This window comes from Barbus barbus (assembly GCF_936440315.1).
Source record: "Barbus barbus genome assembly, chromosome: 1".
Classification (NCBI taxonomy): domain Eukaryota; kingdom Metazoa; phylum Chordata; class Actinopteri; order Cypriniformes; family Cyprinidae; genus Barbus; species Barbus barbus.
The window spans coordinates 26265654-26288398 of record NC_136729.1 but is presented as its reverse complement, the minus strand read 5'-3'; the positions used below and the strand labels follow the sequence as shown (position 1 = coordinate 26288398).

The following is a 22745-nucleotide window of genomic DNA, read 5'->3' as shown; positions in this document are numbered from 1 at the left end:
GTATGAAACCGCTCATCAGGGGTGAATAAAGCGATATTCAGCAGGTTGCTTGAGTTTTCAAAAGGCAAAATTGATGCATGCAGCACTGCTGTGTTCTGTCCTATGGTGTGACGCTTTGACCCACCTTATCAGACTGCCGCATATAGCAGTACATAATCCCCCGCATGCACTTGATGGCAGAGTGCTCCAGGTCATGAGTGCGGCCCATGTCATCATCAATGCGCCTGTGCGACAAACATTCTGCATGAGTTCCTGGAAAACACTTTATTATGTTGAAAAAGCATATTTTAAATAGCAAAGAATCTGCAGCATGCCATTACCATCTACTAAGACAAGTGTTGAAAGTCATAAAAAAGCAAACATGCAAATGAGACAAACCTTTAACACACAGTCAGAAAGCTCATGTAGAACATGCATGTGCAAACACCACCCACATATACTCTTACAGAGACAAATAGAGAGTAAGTAATGGGTTCAGGCCTTGCTGTCAGATTGGAATCATCTTAATTAAACTCCTCTGACAATGCTAATATGCAGAGGTGAAGACTGATGACTACGTCTGTCTCTGATATAAGCCTGCTCTCTATTTTTATCCTCACATTCGTCCTCTAGAGGAACAACCCTCTCCAGGAGGAGTTAGAAATAACACTTTGTCTTAGGAGTTCAATGGAAAGTCTCTTTCTTGGGTGCCCTCCTATAAATCTTGTAACCTTGACCCAGGCCTCCAGAGTGCTGGTGACCCGCTTTAGAAAGAAGGGAGGTGTGTGTGTTTGTGCATAGGATAGATATATTATATGTGTTTAGAATATCTACCATTCGCTTTTTACTTAATACTGAAATTCAGTGAAGATATTGTAAAATTGTGAAAATATAAAAGGTCAATAAATCTGTATATGTCAATGATTTTTTTTCTAAAACATTGCATTTCTAGTTCAAAATTACATTAAAATTCTGCATCCTGTTTGCTACCTTAAAATCAATCAAGACTGAATTGGAATTTAAATGGCATTCTCAGTTCAACTGTTAATTATTATTATGAATGACAAACAACCATGGCTGTTAGAGATAGAATAAGAAAATGAATAAGGAAAATAAACCTATTAAACAACATTGAAGTGTTTGGTTGTCCCATTTAGTGTTGGTTCAATTACTACGAAGGGAAAGAGCAATACCAAACCAATCAGACACGTTAAAACCTCCCACCTGAACAAAAAGGACTTTTTTTGTGTTTTTATGAAGCTTTTTTGTCCTCGTCACAAAATGCTTTCTTCAAAGCATCTTATTTTGCATTCAACGGAAGTCACAGAGGTTTGGAATGACATGAGGCTGAATAAATGATGACAGATCTTATTCTTATTTTTGGAGGGAAATCTGCCTTCAAATGAAAGAAGGAAAGACGGTGCAAAACACAAGGAAATACTGCAAGTGAGCCTCTTGGGAGAAAGTTCATTTTTAGGAAGGAAAATGACTCAGAACACAAAGCCAAATCACTGAAGCAGCTAAAGAACAAGATAAATGTTCTACAACAGCCCAGCGAGCAGGGCGCTGTTTGGTCATAACATCTTGGACTCAAAGTGACTTTGGACAATCCCCCAAGAGGAACCGGGGCATTAGCTCCAATAACTTGTTCAAGGGCATAAAGGTGAGAGTTCGTCAATTCCCCCTTGCAGAGTTTGAACATATAACCTTTAAGCTATCTGGTATCCAGTACATCCCTGGACATTAAGTTCAGACTAATTTTGTCTTAACTGAGCTTTGGAAACTGAAGTGTAAAAGCAGCAGTCCACTATTTTGAGCACTGGAACAAATGTACCTGGATCAATGGGCCAAATTGCTCTTGATCAATGGGTAAACATGCTTACCTCAATGTGATTAAAGCTGTCACTGATATAAATCTATCAAAAGAGTCGATACTTGCACTACCCTTTAATGGATTATTAAAATGTTTCTGGGGGAAAAAAGGGTAACACTTTATTTTGATAGTCCGCTTTAGACATTCTACTAACAGTAAGTAACAGTAAGGAAAAAAGTATCTTACACTTACCAAGGCTGCTTTTATTTGTTAAAAAATACAGTAAAAAGCAACATTGTGAAATATTATATTAATTTAAAATAACTGTTTTCTGTTAAATACATTTTTATTTTTTACTTTTTAAATTTATTCTAATTTATTCCTGTGATGGTCCAGCTCCAGTCTTAACTGTTTTCAACATGATAATAATGAAAAGATTGTGCTGTTTAATAATTCAGTAGAAACTGTGATGTACTATTTTCAGGAATCTCTGATGAATAGAAAGCTCAAAAGAATAGCATTTATTTGAAATAGAAATCTGTTGCAACAGATTACTGTCTTTACTGTCACTTTTGATAAATGCTGAATAAAAGTATTAATTTCTTTAAAAAAAAAAAAAGAAACAAAAACCTTTATGAATATTAGTGTATGCAAGTAGCATATTTTTACCCTAAGGTTTCATTTAAAGAGGCCTATTCTACCAAGTCATACCACAATACTGCTTATTTGGGCCAAATCATAGACATAAGGTCTGTTCACACCAAGTGACTCAACAACCAGTATGAATAAATGTTCCCATGTTTTTGTGCATAATACAACCCACCTGACAATACAGATTACTCTTGCTCACTAAAATAGCTCACTAACAGATATGCTTTAAGATGGTGTAAAATAGCTTGTTCAGCCTTTTGTCCTTGGCTGTTAAACTCATCTTGTTTATCCCAGACACCACAGATGGTATATACAGTACACCACTGCACTGTGCTGTTTTTGCCATGTTGCATATCACATCGTAATTATCTTTTTTTTTTATAAACTTCTTAATTATTAATAATCTACAAATATACAGTATATAAGCACTTAGATATACTGTATATACGGTATAGCACTTGGTCATATTGATTATCATCCTGCTCATGTTGATAATGGATTAATAGATTTTGATTAATGATTGATGAGCAACTAGAAAAGAAGCAATTTATAGAAAGGTATTGCACATACATTACTACTCAGTACTACCTGTATGCCAATGCCAGTGCCCAGATACTGGCAGCGCAGTAGAGGGAGTCTCTGACTTTAGCCTCCTTACAGGTGGAACAGGTCTTCACTGGGAACAGACCAGTGGTAGGGCTCTGATAATTCAGAATGGTGCACTTGACTAGAAGAAATGAGAGAAGGACAAAGATAAAAACAGATACAGTGTTACTATCAACAACCCACAGAAACAGCAGGTGCCTCCACAAACACTTACTGTGCCTTGCTGTTTACGCGTCTTTGATGAACACCTTTTCACACCTGTTATCCTAGCTGTCTGACATTAAATACCACTGCATGTATAATTAAGCTAATTAAATATTATTGCACGTTTCTCGTCTTCATCAATATTATGAAGTAAAAAAAAAAAAACTGTAAAAAAAAAAAAAAGGTAACAGCTTTATTCATCACTGTGCCCAAATGTTAAACTTCCTCTCTCTCCACTGTGATTTCTCTTTACTAATGTATAATCAGGCTGAATAGGGCACTTCATTTTTCATCAGCACATTACGGCAGCACAAATGAAGGGGACATTCATTTCGAGCCATCATTTGTTATATAGAGTTTGGGTCAATTCAAAGAGACAGTGCCAGCAGGGCTGGGGGATAAGGAGACACTGGGGGGAATTAGTAAGAATATTAATGTACTCTTCAGAGAGACTGCAGCCAGGATTACTCCGACTCCCATCGGAAGAATCCGGAAATCCAGAAAGGGCGATAAATACGTCTTTATCTGATTAGGCCTTGCACTGTAACTGCGGTTGATGCAGGCAGGACTGAAAGAAAGACTGCAGTTGGAGTCTTCCAGAATGTTTCAGGGAGGAACAGTTCAGAGATCAATTAATTTGGCAAAAATCTGATGCACAGCCTGCTATTACTGCCCATTTTCTCCTGTGAAAACCTTAAATTACTAATCAAGAAAATCTCATTTGCAGTCATTTCACAGTCGGCACGGCATGCGGAGGCATCACCTGTGCATTAAGTGACTTCTTCGGAGAAAAGAAAAGAAGCGAAATGACATATTATTCACACGCATCTTTAGCATGAGGGATGGAATGCATCACAGCACTTTAGATGCAAATTCTTTGAAGACTGCATCTCTCTCATCATCTATCAGCATAATGCACCTCTAAATCAACCCCTAAAACTGCACACACAAACACAAGCTTTCCACGAAGAAGCCATTTTTATACACCAAGAAGAAAGGGGGGGAGGGGGTCCATCACAGAGAGTGAATGAAGACGGAGAAAATAGGTGGAGATTGAACCACACAGATGAAGAGAGACAGAGGAAGAAGACAGAGAAAGAAAGAGAAACAGAGACTCTTTTGCCCATTAAAAGTTAAAGCTTGTTTTCTCCAACCTTAATCTTGTGGAGGCAGGGGAAAGATAGCAGAACTGCATTCACAACAAACAGGCCGGAGAGGAGAAGAAGAGGAAATGAGAAGCACTGAAGCATGATGTCATTACCACATAAATAGGAAAACCCAGAAAGAGAGCGAGAAAGACAGAAAAATGAGAAAGACCAGAGATAAAAATGGCAATAATCTTCTATAAAAAGTTCAGAATAACATACCATGCATGTTACATGTAATGTGCTGCGTTCATATACAGTACAGCACTTATAGATGCTGAGATGCATTTCAGCTCCGAATTAGAGTCTACTAAAATCATTACTATCCGAATTATGAAACCTACATTTATTTATTATTGTAGGATTCGTCTTATAGGGAATGACATGGTGATTCTCTTTCAAAACGGGATTACCCTGTGCTAACGCTGTACGTTTGTCTGCTTTAACCATGACTCATTCAAAAGGATCATTGTAATGAGAAGCATCCTCTCTGTCACTCTTTTCTCTTTGTTCTCTCTCACTTCCTCCCTCTCTCTCTCACCCTGCAGTGCTCTCGTCTCAGGGTTGGCTGTCTGGGGATTTTAAATGAGCCTTAGGAAAAGGTTGAAGTCCGGATGGAGGAAAGAGATTGAAAACATAGATTTCATGTATGCAGTGTTCAAGAAACAAGTTTTTTTGTGGAGGATGAAACTAGCTCACCGAGTATTCTGCTTATGAGCTGAGAGGTTGAATCACGCATGCTAGACAAAACAGATACACCATACACACCACTTTCCTATAATATTTTAAAACAAGCAGCTGCAGTCTGTGTTCTTTTTATTGAACCATAAAGTCAATCTAAGATGTTTATATCCTCCATCCATTGGTCAAACACCTTTTTTACAATAAGAATTAGACAGACAGCTCTATGTTCCACTCTCCACAGTTGGCATCCATATAAATGTAAATAGGGAACAGATCTGGCAGGGTCATATTCTCTCTTGTCCTGTCAAAATATCTTGAAAAACAAGACACATTTAGAATGAAATCACTAGGATCCATTTCGTAATACTTTTCAAAACTGTTTACAGTGAACACAAGTGCAGTCTTTGTGGGCCACATGAATCGTTTTCTATTGTTTTGGCAATAGAATTTAACGTTATTGTTAAAGTACGTTGTATGACTACATCTTTCAAATTAATTGAATTGAATTGTTGACCACCATTGTACTGTAACCAAGTACCTACAGACCAAATTTGCATGTTTACACACTTTTTCAAACCGGTTAAACTGAAGTTCAAATCCAAATATAATACAAAACTGAAAAAAGACCGCAATTTGCTACATTTCTACAGTAGTAACTTTAGTTTTAAATTTTGTTTGTTGTTTTAAAGGTTAATTCTTGCTATATTTTGTTTGATTTCTCTGAAAACTAGATTATGATCTTATTATATTTTATCATGTTGCTTCTCAAGCAAAATGTATCTTATAGACATGTTTACTGGAGCAAAATATAATTAAGAAAATTATTTTATTGTTTTTTTGCAGTGCATCAGCACAAATATCAGTCTGACTGCCACTAACAAGACCACTCTCACCAGCGGGAATGACCAATCATTATGATATCATCAACAAACCTGCAACCAAAAAGCTGGAGATAATTCTAAATCAGTGGTTTACAAATAACACATACATTTAACCCTCTGATGGTTTTAATTTCTGTCCCCTATTGTTTTTTTTGGGGGTCTCCAGAGACCCCAGACAATAACATTTAATATTCTCTAATATTCCTATTAAAAGATAATAGTTTTTTTTTTTTACAAATGTAATTTTACTCTGTTTGTTAATGTTTTTACTCAACATTTGTGCAGATTTTGGAGGATTTATGATATCTTTTAAATTTCTATAAATAAATAAATAAATATTTATTTAAATAGGCTTTTTACAAAAAAACAGCATTTGATGTAAAATTCACTTTATAAAAGGCCCAGATTTCTAACTTTCATTCATGGGGATAACATGGATAATTTTAAATGATTTAATGTAACATTTATACCCATTTTTTGGAAAATGCAGTTTAAAAAAAAAAAAAAAAATCACTTTAACCACTAGATGGCCATAGAGCTCCACTATATGCTATTTGCTATTTGAGAGACCTGAAAGATATCTTTTCACAAGTTGGATTCAGTTGGATTCATATCTAAATATTATAAAATCACAATTATAACAAAAATAAAATATTTTTTGTCAAAGTTTAGTATTTTTTGTACTGAAAAACCCCCAGTTTTTCAATAATGTTACATTATGATTAGAATCAAACCTGAACAAAATGTTACAAAGAGAAATGTTGGAGTCTTAAGATTTTATCATTTATTTCAATTATCTATTTTTAATATAATTCTACAATTTTAATCAACATTTCAGTTACTAACTGTAACAGAACAAAAATGAACAGAAATGAACCGTTATATTACATATGAACACATGAACTGAACCGCAATAACAAGTGAGCAAATAAAGCAGTAAAAAGATCGAATTTAGTAAAAGAAATCAGTAAATGGGGAAAAAATCAAACAATGAGGAACAATAAGTGTGTGTGTGTGTGTGTGTGTGTGTGTGTGTGTGTGTGTGTGTGTGTGTGTGTGTGAGAGAGTGTGTGAGTACACATTGTCGGTGTCAGTGTCACCACTTTATATTTGTGTTGGTTCTGCATTTTGGATGATTTTATTTGACAAATTATAGCCTTACAAATGTGTGTGTGTGTGTGTGTGTGTGTGAGTGTGCACATTTTCAATGTGTCAGTGTCACCAATTTATTTTTGTGGTGGTACTGCATTTTGGATGATTTTATTTTACAAATGATAAGAGAACAGTTTTTATAGTCTCAAAAATGTGTTCCTCTATGTGTGTGTGTGTGTGTGTGTGTGTGTGTGTGTGTGTTGTGAGCAATATAATTTAGCATTGTGGATGTTTTTTGCATTGGTGGAAGTGTGCCACTTTATTTGTGCCATTTCTGTCGATGTGTTCTGCGTTGTTTCTGATTTTGATGATGAATTTTGTCTATTTTGATTGCGGGGTCTCCAGAGAGATTGATTGCGGGGTCACAAATTTTGTCACGCTAACATAAAAACAGATATCATTCCATTTTATTTATTTATTTGTAGATCTAGAAAGTGTTGAGAGCCGTAGAAGGTTTCATACCATTTGGACAAAGGGAACATTTTTAAAAAATTGAGCAAAAGTCATTTGGGGTCAAAAAGACCCCGCAAACCATCAGAGGGTTTTAAACTAAGCTAAATAACCCCAAAAAACATTAACAAGTGACTGATTTTCCTTCATCTAAGGAACTTTATGAATTAATATAACTATCAAGAAAACTCTTAATCTTACATACGCTGTTTCATCTTTTATAGCAGTATTTATTGTCATGTTGAAGGCTGAAACTGAAAGCGAGATTAGGTGAGAGGAGAGGGAGAAAGAGGGTAGGCAGGAAAAAAGATGAGTATTGATTAAGAGCAAAATGCACAGAGGAGCTCAGCAATGAGAAACCATACCAGCTCCAAAAGAATCTTTTAGTGCTTGGACTCAACTCATTTGCTGGGTATTATAATTAAATGTAATGGTTTGGAGACTTTTTGAATTCTCTAATTAAATTAGGAAACATCTTGCCATAATTTAAATATGAATAAGCACCAGTGCACAGACACAGAACAACTATATTAGAGAAAATCCAGAGTAACTTTGCAATTTGTACACAGCTTGACACCTTAAATGCATTGCTTTATAATTTTTTACTTGTAATTAAAATTTTAAAAAGTCTAAAAATTGATTAATCCATCACAGAATGAGGTTAAATGCCTCATTTAAAGACCATAATAGAGTGCTCAAAAGATGTTCTCCAACAATCCTGAGCCAACCATTTCATAAAGCGCTCAGATCAGCCTCTATTCTTAAACCTATATGAAAAACAAATTACATCCAGGACATAAATTCTCACCTGCGCTATAGTAGCGGTCAAGTTTATCCCAAAGGGGCTCATCCTCCCGGTGCAGTGTGGATAGCTTAAGGGGTTCATAGATGGAGCCTGATCATAGAAAGCAAAGACAGATGTTAAAGAACACTTGAATCAGCATAGATCTGAAATACCGCGATGCTTATCTCGTCTTTAAATGCAATTGAAGTATCCCTGGATGAAAGTGATGAGCATACTTCAAAGTCAGCACGGCTTCTTGATGATGTTACTATAGACTACTGACCTGCAACAGGCCTACTTTGGGCTACTTAGTATGCTGAGGTTGAGCTGACTCACCAAAATCAAAATGTGCTTCATTTAGTCTCAGTAACCTAAATGGTTTTCTGTTCCATTTACAATGCTAAGAGCAGCAAAATGTAGATTTACTGGGGTGCAAAGGCAGCAAAGCATGCCAGGAAAACAATCAAAGCAAAATGCAAAAGACTAAAGCTATTGTTCTCCAAATGCATATATCAAATCGAACGTCATTGCAAACACACACAGCTTGATTGCAAAATTGAAGGCACTGGCACAAACAAATAATGGAACCTGACACCAGTAAATTCAGCTTTTTCTGCAAGGAGTGAAATTCAGGGGAACCCCATCAATTGGAGCACTATTTCGACACATTTAACTTTGGAGCAATTTACATTTTAATAGAATTGACCCAGGGTCAATACCTCAGGTACTGAAAATTCACATTTCCTAGCAAATTAGCATAATTCCCATCAGCTTTTAAGTAGCAGGGACAAAGCCATCTCTGTTTAAGATAACTCCAGCTAAGCAGTGCACATCCAATAGGCAAATGAAAGATACTCCTCATTTTAGTTTCACCACATTGATATAAAAAAGTAACTGGCCTCGAGAAGCATGCAAACCCTCTGTTAACAGATTTGATCAGACATTGACAGAAAAAGATGAGCGTTACTGGACTGCATTACTGATTTCATTAATCACAGAATTTCCCCCATGATATCACCAAGGATTATTTATGCCTAACACTTTTACATCTGATGAAATATTAAAGATGAAACACTAGAATTATTATTTTCTGCAATAAAAAATTAAATAAATTAAGCACCAATTTTCAATTAGGCATCAAACAGTCTGAACCAAGACTGTTAGGCCTATATGAATGCATTGGTTTTCAAAAATTGAACCAATATTAATCTTTATTCATATAGTTGTAAATCGAAACGGAAAGTTCTTATTTCTAAAGTAACGAGCGTCTTTTCCATGAACCGATCGATCGCTACGCCCCAACTTACCAAGTTTCCGGAGATTGCGATGGACATTCACTTCATTGGCAGTGTTGGCCATTTTTCATTAGATGAACTCTACGCCAGGCCTCTATTAGTTAAACTACAACATTAGTATAATTCAGAGGGTTAGCAGAAAATACAAAGAAAAGACAAATTACATGGAATCACACAGTGAGATTTTCTTCAGGCATGGTTACTGAATGGACATGCAACAAATTACATTATACGCAATTGAAAGATGATCTGGTATGACTGAAGTCAGGGAATGAGATGATAATTAAAATGTGCGAAAATGACCATGACACCATAAACTACAATGCCAATGCAACTTCTAAGGTAATATCTGACAATTTGTGATCCGTAGTCCTATTTTAAAGTGAAATCTCAACTGCTTGAATATTTATATTGCTGCAAAATGTAAACTATATTACCTCACAGGATATTTACTGTAAGCATATCCAACTCCATCCCATACATACTCATGTAAAGCAAAATATATTCTATATTGCAAATCTCAACTGCTTGAAATGTAAACTATAATATTACGCAGCTCCAATCTGCTCAATATGACAATAAGGCATAAAGACATTAAGATATTGGCATCATTAACATCATGAATTTCTATAAAGCTGTACAAATAAAACTAACTGAAAAAAAGATTTATGGGAAACATTTTTTGTCATCGTTTACTCACCCATGTTGTTCTAAACCCGTATGAATTTGTAGAACACACAAAAAAGATCATATATAGAATGACAGCCATTTAATATTTTTTTTTTCTATACAGGTTTAGACTAACATTAGGGCAAGCATTTTTCTTTTTCTCAGTTTGCTATGCCTTCAACAAACAAAACTAGCAGGAAGATACTATGTGTGATTTTATTTATTTATTTATCTTATATAACCACAAGGGGATTCTGAAAACTCTTTCAAGGGCTACTTGAGTTTTAATGTCAGGCTGAAGCAGACGCTAACAAGCACTGAATTAAGAGGGTTAAAACGCCTTTCAAAACCTTAGACATTCAGGGGACTGAAGTCTTTTAAAGTGCTACTCCTTAAAAATTCAAAGCCTGAAGTTTAGTGTGCAGTTAGTCTCTAAATATAGCCCTGATCAGCGTAAACTTCACGCCTGACCTTTGGGCTCTGCTCTCTGCCACACAGACAAAATAACTCGTGTTAATGCCCCTCTGCAGCACGGACAATGGATCAAAATGCACCTAGAGAACAAATGCGTACTGCTTAATCGTGCTCAATGCCATGCATCACAAAAAGCCAAACCTGATCGCTTAGATCTGGCTTTGAACTCGAGCAGCTTCCAGCCGACATCCGCTAGGCTTGCCATAATGACAGCTAAATAACATCACCACACTCGCACTGCCGGTTAGCAACTCACACTGTCGCAAAGCCTATATTTACTCCGCGGCCTGCCGTAGAACGACATGCCGTGTTCCGGTTTGTGGTGACCGAAGCTAACAGCAAAATGTTGCAGTCTTGGGCTTGGTTTTTGACCTTCTTATTAAGTTTTATGGGGCAACATGTCACGTTTGCATTGCAGAACGTTACTGGTGATTTATTCGGCCCGGAGAATTTTGGTACGGTAGCGGCTTTCGGTGACTTTAACTCTGATAAACAGACTGACATTTTCATCATCAGGAATCGTAAGTAGAGTTCTGCTAGCTGACCTTAAGATTGTTAATGTCTCAAAATCATCCCTTTAAGTTGATCTTAATGTAATGTAAGATGCTGCTTGAGTTTTAATGAGATGTCACTGGGTGTTTTGTACAACACAGGGCATATTGTTGCTAATGACAGTTTTTATGTATCGTTTATTTAAACTGTTTTTATGTATCGTTTATTTATTTGTATTATTGGTGTTAAACACCCTGATTCTGTGTTATTTCATGGGAATATTGTTTCTTTCAGATTCTGAGTTGGTGATTTTCTTGGCTGATCTTAAAGCTCCTTATTTCAAACCTAAAGTCCATCTGACTAAAGAGGCTTTCCCTAGGTAAGAGTACTAACCCTATTTATCCTACTATATCACGTGTGATACATTCATTTCTAAGGCCTCTAAATTATCTACATGATCAAAACGTTGCTGAAAAGCTGTTGTACACAATCTTCTATATGCCTTCTGCCATCTGACTGATAGTTCATCATTTTTAATTAGAGAATGGCCTTTTATCATAATTCTAAAAATATCTGCTGGCTGTCGTAAATGTGTCTTTGCACATGTGTCATGTCTTTTGATTTTTAGTTGGCAACTTTATATTATTATCAATATTTCAAGTAAACCATTACTGGACTGAAGCAATCTGGGATTACTTCATTATCCATCTTATAAATATTATGTTAATAATGTTAGTATCAAATAAGATAAAACAGGCTTTTTAGGAATGTGTATTTTTGTACATCTCTAATAGCATTGTGTTGCATTGCATTATATGTTCAAAAATTGGAAATACTAAGCTTTGATCATAAAACAGCATTACTGGGAGATATACATTGACAACTTATGTTTACATACATTTTATGTAAGTAGTCTGCTATACTGTAACTAAAATTTACAAGTATTTATAAGCTATTAATGACCATATACATAACAACTGCACCAAATAGCATATTCTTGGTCAGTTTGGGCCTCTGTTTAAAATTGACATGTTTTTTTTCTTCTTGAGTGTGTGAACTCCATATTATTACTATATCACATAGTATGGGCCGTTAACAGCTTGATGTATGAAACATGATGTAAAACCTAAACCACATATGCAAACTTAGTTCCCTCAAGGTTCAATGAAAAAAAAAAACAATATTTTCAAATACAAAATATTTCATATGTCATGTTTTTACTGTGAGAGTTTATTGATATTGCCTTGTTCATGTGTTTCTCTGGCTCTCTTAGTGACTTCAGCATAACTAGTGTGGTCCCAGGTGATTATGATGGAGACTCTCAGATGGATGTGCTTGTTACTGGCTTCCAGATGGTCCTCTCCACACAAACAGTCTTCATCTTCTGGGGGCATAACCAAACTTTGGGTAAGGTCTGAAAAATAAAACAAAGAAATAAAAGAAAGTGCTTTCTGTACGTTAGACTGGCTCCAGTTGGTTCGTTTATTCAGTATTTCTGCCTGAATTGATGGTCTTACAGCTCTAGAAATTATAGGGCTACTTCAGCAGTGATTTGCACTTTGAATGTTATCTGTTCTCTTACAGACCAGAGTGGTAAGGTAGGGCTGAACATGACCTTTGATGACCAGCCCCTTGTCATGGAGTAAGTGCTGTATATTGTTTTTAATTTAAGAACATTGTAGAAATATTATTTCTATATATAATCTTGGTCTTAAACATCTTGCCTTAGTGAATTATGGTTCAGTTGCAGCTTTCACTGACTTTAATTCTGATAAACAGACCAACATTTTTATTGTCAAGAAGTGAACGTACCATTCTGCTACCTAATGTCTTAAAATCATCCCCTCAAAGTTGAACTTAATGTAATGTATCATGTAAGTTTTGCAGTCCTTATTCCTTTAGTGTACAAATGCAAACTTCCCTTGTAAAGTTTTTGTTTTTGCAGGGGTCTAATGCTGCTTCCTCTTTTCCATTACAGCTTTAATGGGGACATGATTCCAGACATTTTTGGATCTGTGGATGGTTCGTCAATGGTTTTCTATCTCAGGAGTAGGTAAGACTGTTTTCCTAAATGTGCAATATCTTGTTTTTGGTTTTTCTGCCTGTGTCAAAAAAACAAGTGTACAGGGTACAAAGCGTGCTGTTTTATTGTTTGTCAGGCAACTGAAATATGAGAAGGCTCTCAACTTGGAAGTCAAAATGCGCGTCCCTCATTCCAATGCTTTCATTGACCTTAACAAGGACTTCACCGCCGGTGAGTAATGCTACTATGATCTTTCCTTCACTCTGAAATCTTTTGAAGTGTCAGAGAAAGTATTGTGAGGTTCTGCTGCTCTGTGGACTGATTTAGAGAATCGCTACTTCTCTATTCTGTAGCTTTCAGTTAGCATTTCTGTAGATGCCTTGATGAAGCCCATTTGCCGTAGAACGGCCCTGAGTGCTGCTTGATTTATTTATGGATTAGGAATGCTATGAATTCTTCTTTGGTTATTAACACATCAGACACTCAGGTTTATTAGATTAGACATGTTCCTCATACTGCTTTTTCAGAACTATATACGAAGTCACAATTTACATTTGATTTATGTAATGATTTTTTTCATGCTTTGTGGAGGTCACAAAAGGTTGTAGATATTACTGTATATCTATAGGTTATCGATATTTTTGGATTGTAAACTTCTCTAAAAGCTTCTTGAAAGTATTACATTTTTGTAACACCTCTTTAAGTCTGACACTTTAAGTCAGCCGATAGATTTTTTTAATCCACTCACATAATATGCCTGTTGTTTAATTAACAGATGTGTCCTGAAATAAGTTCCAGAGAAATTACACTTGTCTCTTTGAGAGGCCTAGGTGAAGAAAGTAGACCTTATTTTCTTAGCTGGTGAGGAAAAAGTTAGAAAATCTTTGTCTCTCTGCATTTTACGTGTTCGTTTTGCTCCGTTTGTCAACATTGGGTTGGCTGACTTGTCTTTGGAGGTTAAAGTTTTGGAGAAGGTACATGTAGTTATAAGGATGAAATAAGCTAATTTAGTGAATACAAATCTAGCAGCTCTTTCCATGTACTGAAACCGATTCACAAACATATTACTACTCTACTTCTCTAGATTTTCTTTGTCAGTCTTTTTCTCTCTGCTTGTAATCCCGTCATCAAGACAGGACACTTCCTGAGTGTTGTTTTTCGTCTGAGTAATACTGGCCCAGTTTTTAGCAGCAGGTCTGGTGGCGAGTGTCTATGAAGTACTGAAACCCTCTTGTATTTCTGTTGTGTTGTGTTCGTTTTAAAAATAACATCATACAAATTACATTTGATTAAATAAATGCAGCCTTTGTGAGTACAAGACACTCATCTATATTTTTAATTCATTGTTTTATGATTGCTGTCATCATGGGTGAGTTATAACTGATGTCAAATTTAAGCAAATCAACTGCAGTCTGAATATAGCCTGTCACAAAATGCTACAACATTTATTTTTTGCATAAATAATGTCATTTTTTTATGTTCTGGTGGAAAGCTGTGCTGTCTGTACTGGCTCACAGTCAGAAGAGTAGTGCATTTCAGCATCCTGCCTCTGACTCCCGATGTCAGTGTGTTTTTTCTGAGCCTGTTTAAATCAAATGATCTCTCAAGCTGTTTATGAATTCAAAGCCTTTTTCAAGGGTGAAGAGTTTCCTGTTAAGCTTGCCTGTCAGTCACATAAAATTGACTGTAATAATCCTGTGCTTCTAAAACCGATTTAAATGCTCTCTTGTAGAATCCTGTCAACGTCTCACTGTCCATTAGTGTAGTAGAGGCTCAGAGTGGTCATGTCTATGTCACAGTGACCAAAAGCATCTCATCCAGGAAAGGGTAAAGAGGTCAAAAATTAATTCACTAACCAATATGGACCAACTCCATTTAGCCATACTAAAACAAAGCCCATGAGCTGCTATAGCACTTATCTCCCACCCTCTCGGCGGGAGCCTGGCATCACTGCCACCCCCAAACCATCTGGAGGCTGTTCTGCTGCCACACAAGCGACCGTGCTGTTGGGTCTGATTGGCAGACAGGACCAAGAAAGCCTCTCTGGACCTCTACAGCTGTGAGAAAATCACAGCAGATTAACAACAGCCCAGGAGAGAGAAAAAAAGAGCACACCCACGACAAAATCATCCACCACTTACTCTACAATTATGGCTGTCTGCTGTGGCAAGAGTTGGTGAGAGGAAAAGACCTTAGTGATGGTGAGTGGAGGCTTTCAGGAAGAGATATCAGCTGGAACTGAATGCTGTGTCACTTGTAGTTTTTATAAGAGATTATTTTTTCTTTTTTTTAATTTTTATAATGTAATCTTGATGTACATGGTGGGTTCATTTACATTTTAATGGTAATTTTGGGTGGCAGGTTTGATTTGATTGTGGATAGCAGGGAAAAAAACAATACTAAATGCAAATAATGAAATGCAATTAAGCATATAATTGTGCATAGTTAGGCTAGCAAATTAAATTGTCTTTATGTGCTTTTAAATGGGATGAATAAATGTTCCCATATGCACTATCGTTCAAAAGTTTGGACTTGGAAAGAGGTTTTTGAAAGAAGTCTATTATGCTCATAGAAAGTTATTTTCAAATTGAAAAGCGTAATATTGTGAAATATTACTGCAATTTAAAAGAACTGCTTCTATTCATTATATTTTAAAAAGTATTTTATTCCTGTAATGGCAAAGCTGAATTTTCAACAGCCAGTTACTCCAGTCTTCAGTGTGATCCTTCAGAAATCATTCTAATATGCTGATTTGGTGCTCGAAAAACATTTGTAGTTATTAATGTTGAAAATAGTCATGCTGCCTAATATTTTGTGTGGAATACCTTTCCCAGGGATTTTTGATGAATAGAAAGTTCATAAAAACAGCATTTTTAAAAATAAATAAATAATCTTTAGGAACATTATAAATGTCTTCACTTTTGATCAATTTAATGCAGGGGTGTCAAACTCAGTTCCTGGAGGGCCGCAACCCTGCAGAGTTTAGTTCCAACCCTGCTCCAACTCACATACCATGTAGTTTTCAAATAAGCCTTAATGACTTGATTAGCTGGATCAGGTGTTTAATTAGGGTTCCATCTAAACTGTGCAGGACTGTTTGACACCCCTGATTTAATGCATCCTTGCTTAATAAGTAAAAAAAAAATCTTGCTGACCCCAAACTTTTAAACGGCATTGTATGTTATTGTTGACATAAAGGCATCTGGTGATCATCTACGGTGTCAGTTGGTTGAAACTAGCCGATTTAATGTTAACATTCAACTTAATATACATTTTAATATAACATTAATATTCATCAAACTATTTTGTTCAGTAATTACTAATTACTTTGCCTATGTAGTTCATTGTAATAGTATTACATTAGTATTTAATTTTAAGGACATTTTTATTTACTTTTGTTCATTTGTGTCATGCTTGATGTCAAATGTAAAATTCAGATCCTCAAACAAAACCCTGACAACCACTGATCTAGACCACCAGCCACCCCGTATTCTTATTCATATTCATATTATCTGATTCTGCTCTTCCTTTTGTAACAAAAGTTGTCATGTGGAAGAACATTGTCTGCATTATTTAAAGAGCCCAGCGGCGATGGAGGGGACGAACCGAGGGCGGGGCTGAGCAGGGGGCGTGCACCTGAGAGCAGTGGTGAGCTCATGCAGGGGCGTGGTCAGTAAGTGCCATCACACGTCACAGGGGTATGCAATGTCCAATAGGAAAATTCAACTGCAGTAGCCACCATTCAACCTGAAGAGGGCAGCACTCCATATATTGTAGAATTAAAACACTATAACCGAATGTCAAAACATTTACTTGAATCAATGCACAGCACTAATAAAGACACAGTCTTACAGATCATTAACTCAAAAAAGTTGTTTTAGGGTTTAGCTACCCTTTAAATCTGACAACGCATGTGTAATATGGTTTGTTATAAATAACACGTAAAAAAAACAGGGTTCGGCTAATGTATGCTTCTGTTAATGGATGCGCATCTGGCTTCCCAGTACATTACAATAACAGCTATAAAAAAAAAAGTGGATAAACCATTCACTCTTGTTCAATGCGAGTGCCGTATGCTGAGCATTAATTCCGTCATCACCTGGGTGCTGATAGCGCGCGCACAGGTGAGACCTGAACAGCACACGTTGATATCTGTGTTTAAACTAGGGGACAAGCTTTGCCAGTTTAAACATTTAAAAGCCAGAGGACGCGAGCTCGCGCAGTGAGAAGATTTGTGCATGCGCTCATCAGAAGCGGCGCAAACCCGCGCCTCAGAACGTGCGCTAATATGAAGCTCTCTCTGAAGTATTGTGTTTGAATGGACAAATTCACACACAAATTCTGTCAAAATTCCCGTCTTGGTAAGTATCCAATAGCAGACATAGCCGGCTGAACATACAGTGTCAGTGCACTGGATTAGTGCATTCTCTTAATATTATTCTCTTAATATCGTATTTCTTCTTAATATTAATCAAACAGCAACAACAAAGAAATCACTCACTGCTCTTGATTTAATCGCTTTTTTAACTTGAATAAAGATTAATCTTTAATTTATACAGTCAAATATACAATGCTGTTTTACATTTGATTACTTTAGTTTTTAGGTAGCCTACATAAACTGAATAATGCTATAGACCTAAAAAAAAAAAAAACTGAAAATCCCTCATCATTTTATTTGTATCTTTACTCTATTGTATTTTTATTTGTGCTGTTGCTAGTTAGACAGATTACAGGTGCATCTCAATAAAGTTCATTTATTTCAGTAATTCAACTCGCATTGTGAAACTGAATGCACACAGACTGAAGTAGTTTGTCTTTGGTTCTTTTAATTGTGATGATTTAGGCTCACATTTAACAAAAACCCACCAATTCACATCTCAACAAATTAGAATACTTGATAAGACCAATAAAAAAAAACATTTTTAGTGAATTGTTGGCCTTCTGGAAAGTATGTTCATTTACTGTATATGTACTCAATACTTGATAGGGGCTCCTTTTGCTTTAATTACTGCCTTAATTTGGCGTGGCATGGAGGTGATCAGTTTGTGGCACTGCTGAGGTGGTATGGAAGAACAGGTTGCTTTGATAGCAGCCTTCAGGTCATCTGCATTGTTGGGTCTGGTGTCTCTCATCTTCCTCTTGACAATACCCCATAGATTCTCTATGGGGTTCAGGTCAGGAGAGCTTGCTGGCCAATCAAGCACAGTAACACCATGGTCAGTGAACCAGCTTTTGGTACCTTTGGCAGTGTGGGCAGGTGTCAAGTCCTGCTTGAAAATGAAATCGGCATCTCCATAAAGCTTGTCAGTAGAAGGAAGCATGAAGTGCTCTAAAATTTCCTGGTAGATGGCTTCGTTGTCTGCGGACTTCAGAAAACACAGTGGACCAACACCAGCAGATGGCATGGCAGCCCAAATCATCACTGACTGTGGAAACTTCACACTGGACTTCAAGCAACATGGATTCTGTGCCTCTCCACTCTTCCTCCAGACTCTGGGACCTTGATTTCCAAATGAAATGCAAAATTTACTTTCATCTGAAAAGACGACTTTGAACCACTGAGCAACAGTCCAGTTATTTTTCTCCACAGCCCAGGTAAGACGCTTCTGATGTTGTCTCTGGTTCAGAAGTGGCTTGGTAGCCCTTTTCCTGAAGACGTCTGAGCGTGGTGACTCTTGATGCACTCCAGCTTCAGTCCACTCCTTGTGAAGCTCTCCCAAGTGTTTGAATCAGCTTTGCTTGACAGTATTCTCAAGCTTGCAGTCATCCCTGTTGCTTGTGCACCTTTTCCTACCCAATTTCTTCCTTCCAGTCAACTTTGCATTTAATATGCTTTGATACAGCACTCTGTAAACAGCCACACCTTTCAGTAATGACCCTCTGTGACTTACACTCTTTAAGGAGGGCGTCAATGTTCGTCTTCTGGATCATTGCCAAGTCAGCAGTCTTCCCCATTATTGTGGTTTCAAAGAACAAGAGATAACTGGAATTTATACTGTAGGGATAGTCATTAATTGAAACTCAAATATAAATATTCTAATATTTTGAGATACTGATTTTTGACTTTCATGATCTGTAAGCTCTAATCATCAAAATTAAAACAAAAAAAACATTTGAAATGTTTTACTTTACATGTAATGAATCTAAAATATATGAAAGTTTCACTTTTTGAAATAAGTTACAAGAAACAATGAACTTTCACGACATTCTAATTTATTGAGATGCACCTGTATTCTTATTTTCTTTATTGTTATTTGACAGTATAGTGTTTCCCTAAACGTACCGAAACCGTGACTCTAAAACCGTGATACAAACCGAACCGTGAAAGTTGAACCATTCCACCCCTAGTTGACAGAATTGTCAATTTCCTTATCGGTCATTGTTGCATCATCACAAAAATGTATTATTTTCACATCTTTTTAAGCCATTCGGTACCCACGCTCTCCAGAGGTGTTTTTCTGTGCGCTCAATGTCACTTCCAAAGTGCTCTCTGCGAGGACCAAATTGAGTTTGCAAGCAAATCTTGTTGCGCTTAAGTGTCCAAATACACACAAAATGACGTCAAAATGGTCGTGCTGGCGAGTATCCAAATAAGCACTGTCGGTTTTGTCTTAAGTTAATGTAAACAGTTGCGAAAGGAAACGCTGGATTGGATCCGTGTCTTGTGACAGCAGCCTAATAAAGCTGTGCCATTAATGTTAATCAAGCAACAAAAGACAGAGGAAATCCCTCACTGCTCTAGACTAAATGTTTTGTTGAATAACTTTAATATGTTAATTTACAATTTATTCAGTTTCTGTAGCCTATTTAGAAAATGTAGTTAATATTTGCATCATTAATGATTTATCTTATCCACCCACAAACAATGCATAATGCAGAATGCATATTTTTATTACCCAACCTGCGGATTATCCGCAGCACCCGTGGATATAACCGCCATCTGCGCATCATTAGTACGTGTCCTTTCTGTGAATTAACAGGTGAGAGTCACCTCCGGATCACAGCTCAGATTCCAGTCGCACTTGTGAAAATGTAACACACACTGAATGGCTGCATTAGCTAGAAGACATGAAATTGCATCCACTTAAGTGTCAATGCTCCGTTTAAGCTTTAAAAAGTGGAATGTCCAGCCTTCACCCTGCGCCTGAATGCAAAATCTCCCTCACGTTTATAGATCTATAGGCTCTGTGGTTTATTAAGATGAACAACCAGCAATTACTTGAGACAAAGGTGAACGATTAAGTCCGGTTAAATGTGTCTCTAAAAGGCTAATGCTGCCATGCATGAGCAGCTCTGATGGCTCAGGTAAGGCTAATGAATAGCCAAAGGAGCAGTGAAGAGAATAGCAACAAAATGAGCATGAAGAAGCCCCATACAAGTCCCTGTGGCAAATTTTCATTACTTTTTTCTTCTCCTTGATTTTGATGCATCAATCAATCAACATGGAAATGCCACTGGCATCTGCATCACATTTTCACATCTTCATAATGTCCTTGATAACCCGCGGATTCAGAATGTGTGGCCTCGTTAAAAATAGGAAGTAATTTCCAAATAATTATAAATGTCATTATGCGCAAATATGCACAAAAGACACAAATTCTGCTTTCTGACGGGTTGCTAGGCAACCTTGTATTGCAAACTGCAGCCAATTAGACCTGAAATCTCTCTGAATATGAGCGGCAAGTTAATTGTAGTGCAATGTAAAGGAAACAGATTTTCCACATTAGGGGACTGCTGAAGTGGGAAGTTCATCAAATCATTATCTCCGGCAGTCTTCCAGACTCACACTTGCAAATTTAGGTTACATTAGGCCAAATGCCTGTGATTGTGCTCTTTTTCCTATGGGACTTTAATGCCCTCTCATTTGTGGTTTGCAAAAAGACAACAATCCATTAAAGCTGCCAGATTTTGCAGAAGATGATGCACTTACCTGTTTACAGAAGATGCCACTCTCTAATGGATAAATTTGGACCTATCAAGATTAGTGATCGACCGATATTGATTTTTTTTTTTTTTTTTTTATAACCGATACCAATTATTTGCATGTTTATGTGCCCGATAACCGATATGCAGAACCGATATTTATTTACTGTTATAAAGTAAATAAATGACTGCGTGAAGCAAGTCCATACTTCACTTTGGGTTTTCCTCCTTTCAGTCATCTTAACAAAAAATGTTTTGAGAATTAGCAGTCTTTCATGCAGGGCTCTAGACTCATTCTTCCCACTGATCTCACTTTCGCGACTAACTTTCTCGGTTGGTCGCATGAGCACTTAATTTGGTTGCAATTTTGTTTTTTGTATTTTTTGTTTTGTTTTTTTGATTAACATTTGATTAATCAATGCATGCTGATGAACTTTTATCATAGTTTATAGTTATATGGTAATGAAAGTGTTCAACATTCAACCCGTTCTTTTTCATCGGTATTATTTGTGATGTAAATTTTGTGAACAGGAATTCCTTTTTTCGTGCGCTTTCACTTTCAAATTTGCGATCTTGGTATCACGTTTTACAAGAAAAGATAATTGTCTGTTTTGCTTATCTATACACCTTTCACTTTTTAAGACTAAAACAAAAGATGGATTCATTGTTATTCTTAATTAAAAAGCACAACAACAATAAAACAGTACGTTAATATTATTATTTTTTTAATTAAGGAAATCCTCCATAGCATAACATGAGGTAAACAGTAAAGATAACAAGCTTCTCAAAACAAAAACGAAAAGACAAGTAAAACTAAACTGGCTGTCGCTGACAGGACTTGCATGTTTCTTTCTACAAGAACACCAGCATGTTCACCTTCTCTGGTTTAAGAAGCAGTCTTTTACTTTAGTTTGAAAACAAAATCCTCCGTTGCGCTCCGTCCGCGACGCGCACCTTCGCGCTCGTGCTGACGCGGCGAGTATAAACCAGGGTCTACCCACGAAGCGCTCGCGCTGAAAGCACCTCTCTTCACGTGATCAGTGAAATCTGACTCCTGCTATAATGTGCTGCGGCTGGCAGCGCGCGCTGTATGAAGCAGACGCTTTGGAGCAGCGCAGACTATGCACTCGTACAAATGCGACCACGTCAAATTTGAACTCGCAAAAAATTACCATTTTGGTCGCAGTCTAGAGCCCTGTCATGTTTAATCTTCGTATTACAACAATAAAAAACATTTTATTTATAAAAAGCTTTAGCAGCAACACTAATATTAGCAGTAAGCAAAATAAACGTAGAATGTCTAATGTTTTCAAATGGAGCAAATAAATAAAGGACAGGAGTCATATCAACTTCATTTTTAACTACAGTTTTAGTAGGTTTATAAGCTGTTTAATAGGCTAAAGAGTGAAGAATAATTAACTGGATAATGTTAATTCACGGAATAATATTATCAGGAATATTGGAATATAACAAGCATTATATTTTATTGCATTTCTCAACTGGCATGCTCTATTTTTTGT

The 22745-nt window shown here is 36.6% G+C and overlaps 2 protein-coding genes across 7 annotated transcripts in view; one reads left to right on the top strand and one right to left on the bottom strand.

Annotated features, from left to right (window-relative positions):
* Positions 1-11051, bottom strand: part of LOC306872573 (phosphorylase b kinase regulatory subunit beta-like) — a gene marked incomplete at its 5' end in the record, with an annotated part of 79707 nt that extends 68656 nt beyond the window's left edge. The window contains 5 exons of one of the 5 annotated variants that reach the window (XM_079421182.1): positions 125-224; positions 3032-3170; positions 8374-8460; positions 9657-9750; positions 10929-11051. In XM_079421182.1, the coding sequence (XP_079277308.1) occupies positions 125-224; positions 3032-3170; positions 8374-8460; positions 9657-9708 (378 nt within the window). Of the gene's footprint in view, positions 1-124; positions 225-3031; positions 3171-8373; positions 8461-9656; positions 9751-10886 lie in introns of all 5 variants that reach the window. The other 4 variants (XM_079421183.1, XM_079421184.1, XM_079421181.1 and 1 more) reach the window with 4 other exon arrangements.
* The window catches only part of LOC306872603 (T-cell immunomodulatory protein-like), a 151095-nt gene continuing 139232 nt past the window's right edge, over positions 10883-22745 (top strand). Inside the window, exons 1-6 of one of the 2 annotated variants that reach the window (XM_079421227.1) lie at positions 10883-11308; positions 11574-11658; positions 12553-12686; positions 12864-12921; positions 13258-13332; positions 13439-13533. In XM_079421227.1, coding sequence (XP_079277353.1) covers positions 11131-11308; positions 11574-11658; positions 12553-12686; positions 12864-12921; positions 13258-13332; positions 13439-13533 — 625 coding nt within the window. In that variant the 5' untranslated portion in view covers positions 10883-11130. The remainder of the gene's footprint in view (positions 11309-11573; positions 11659-12552; positions 12687-12863; positions 12922-13257; positions 13333-13438; positions 13534-22745) is intronic. The other variant, XM_079421226.1, reaches the window with a different exon arrangement.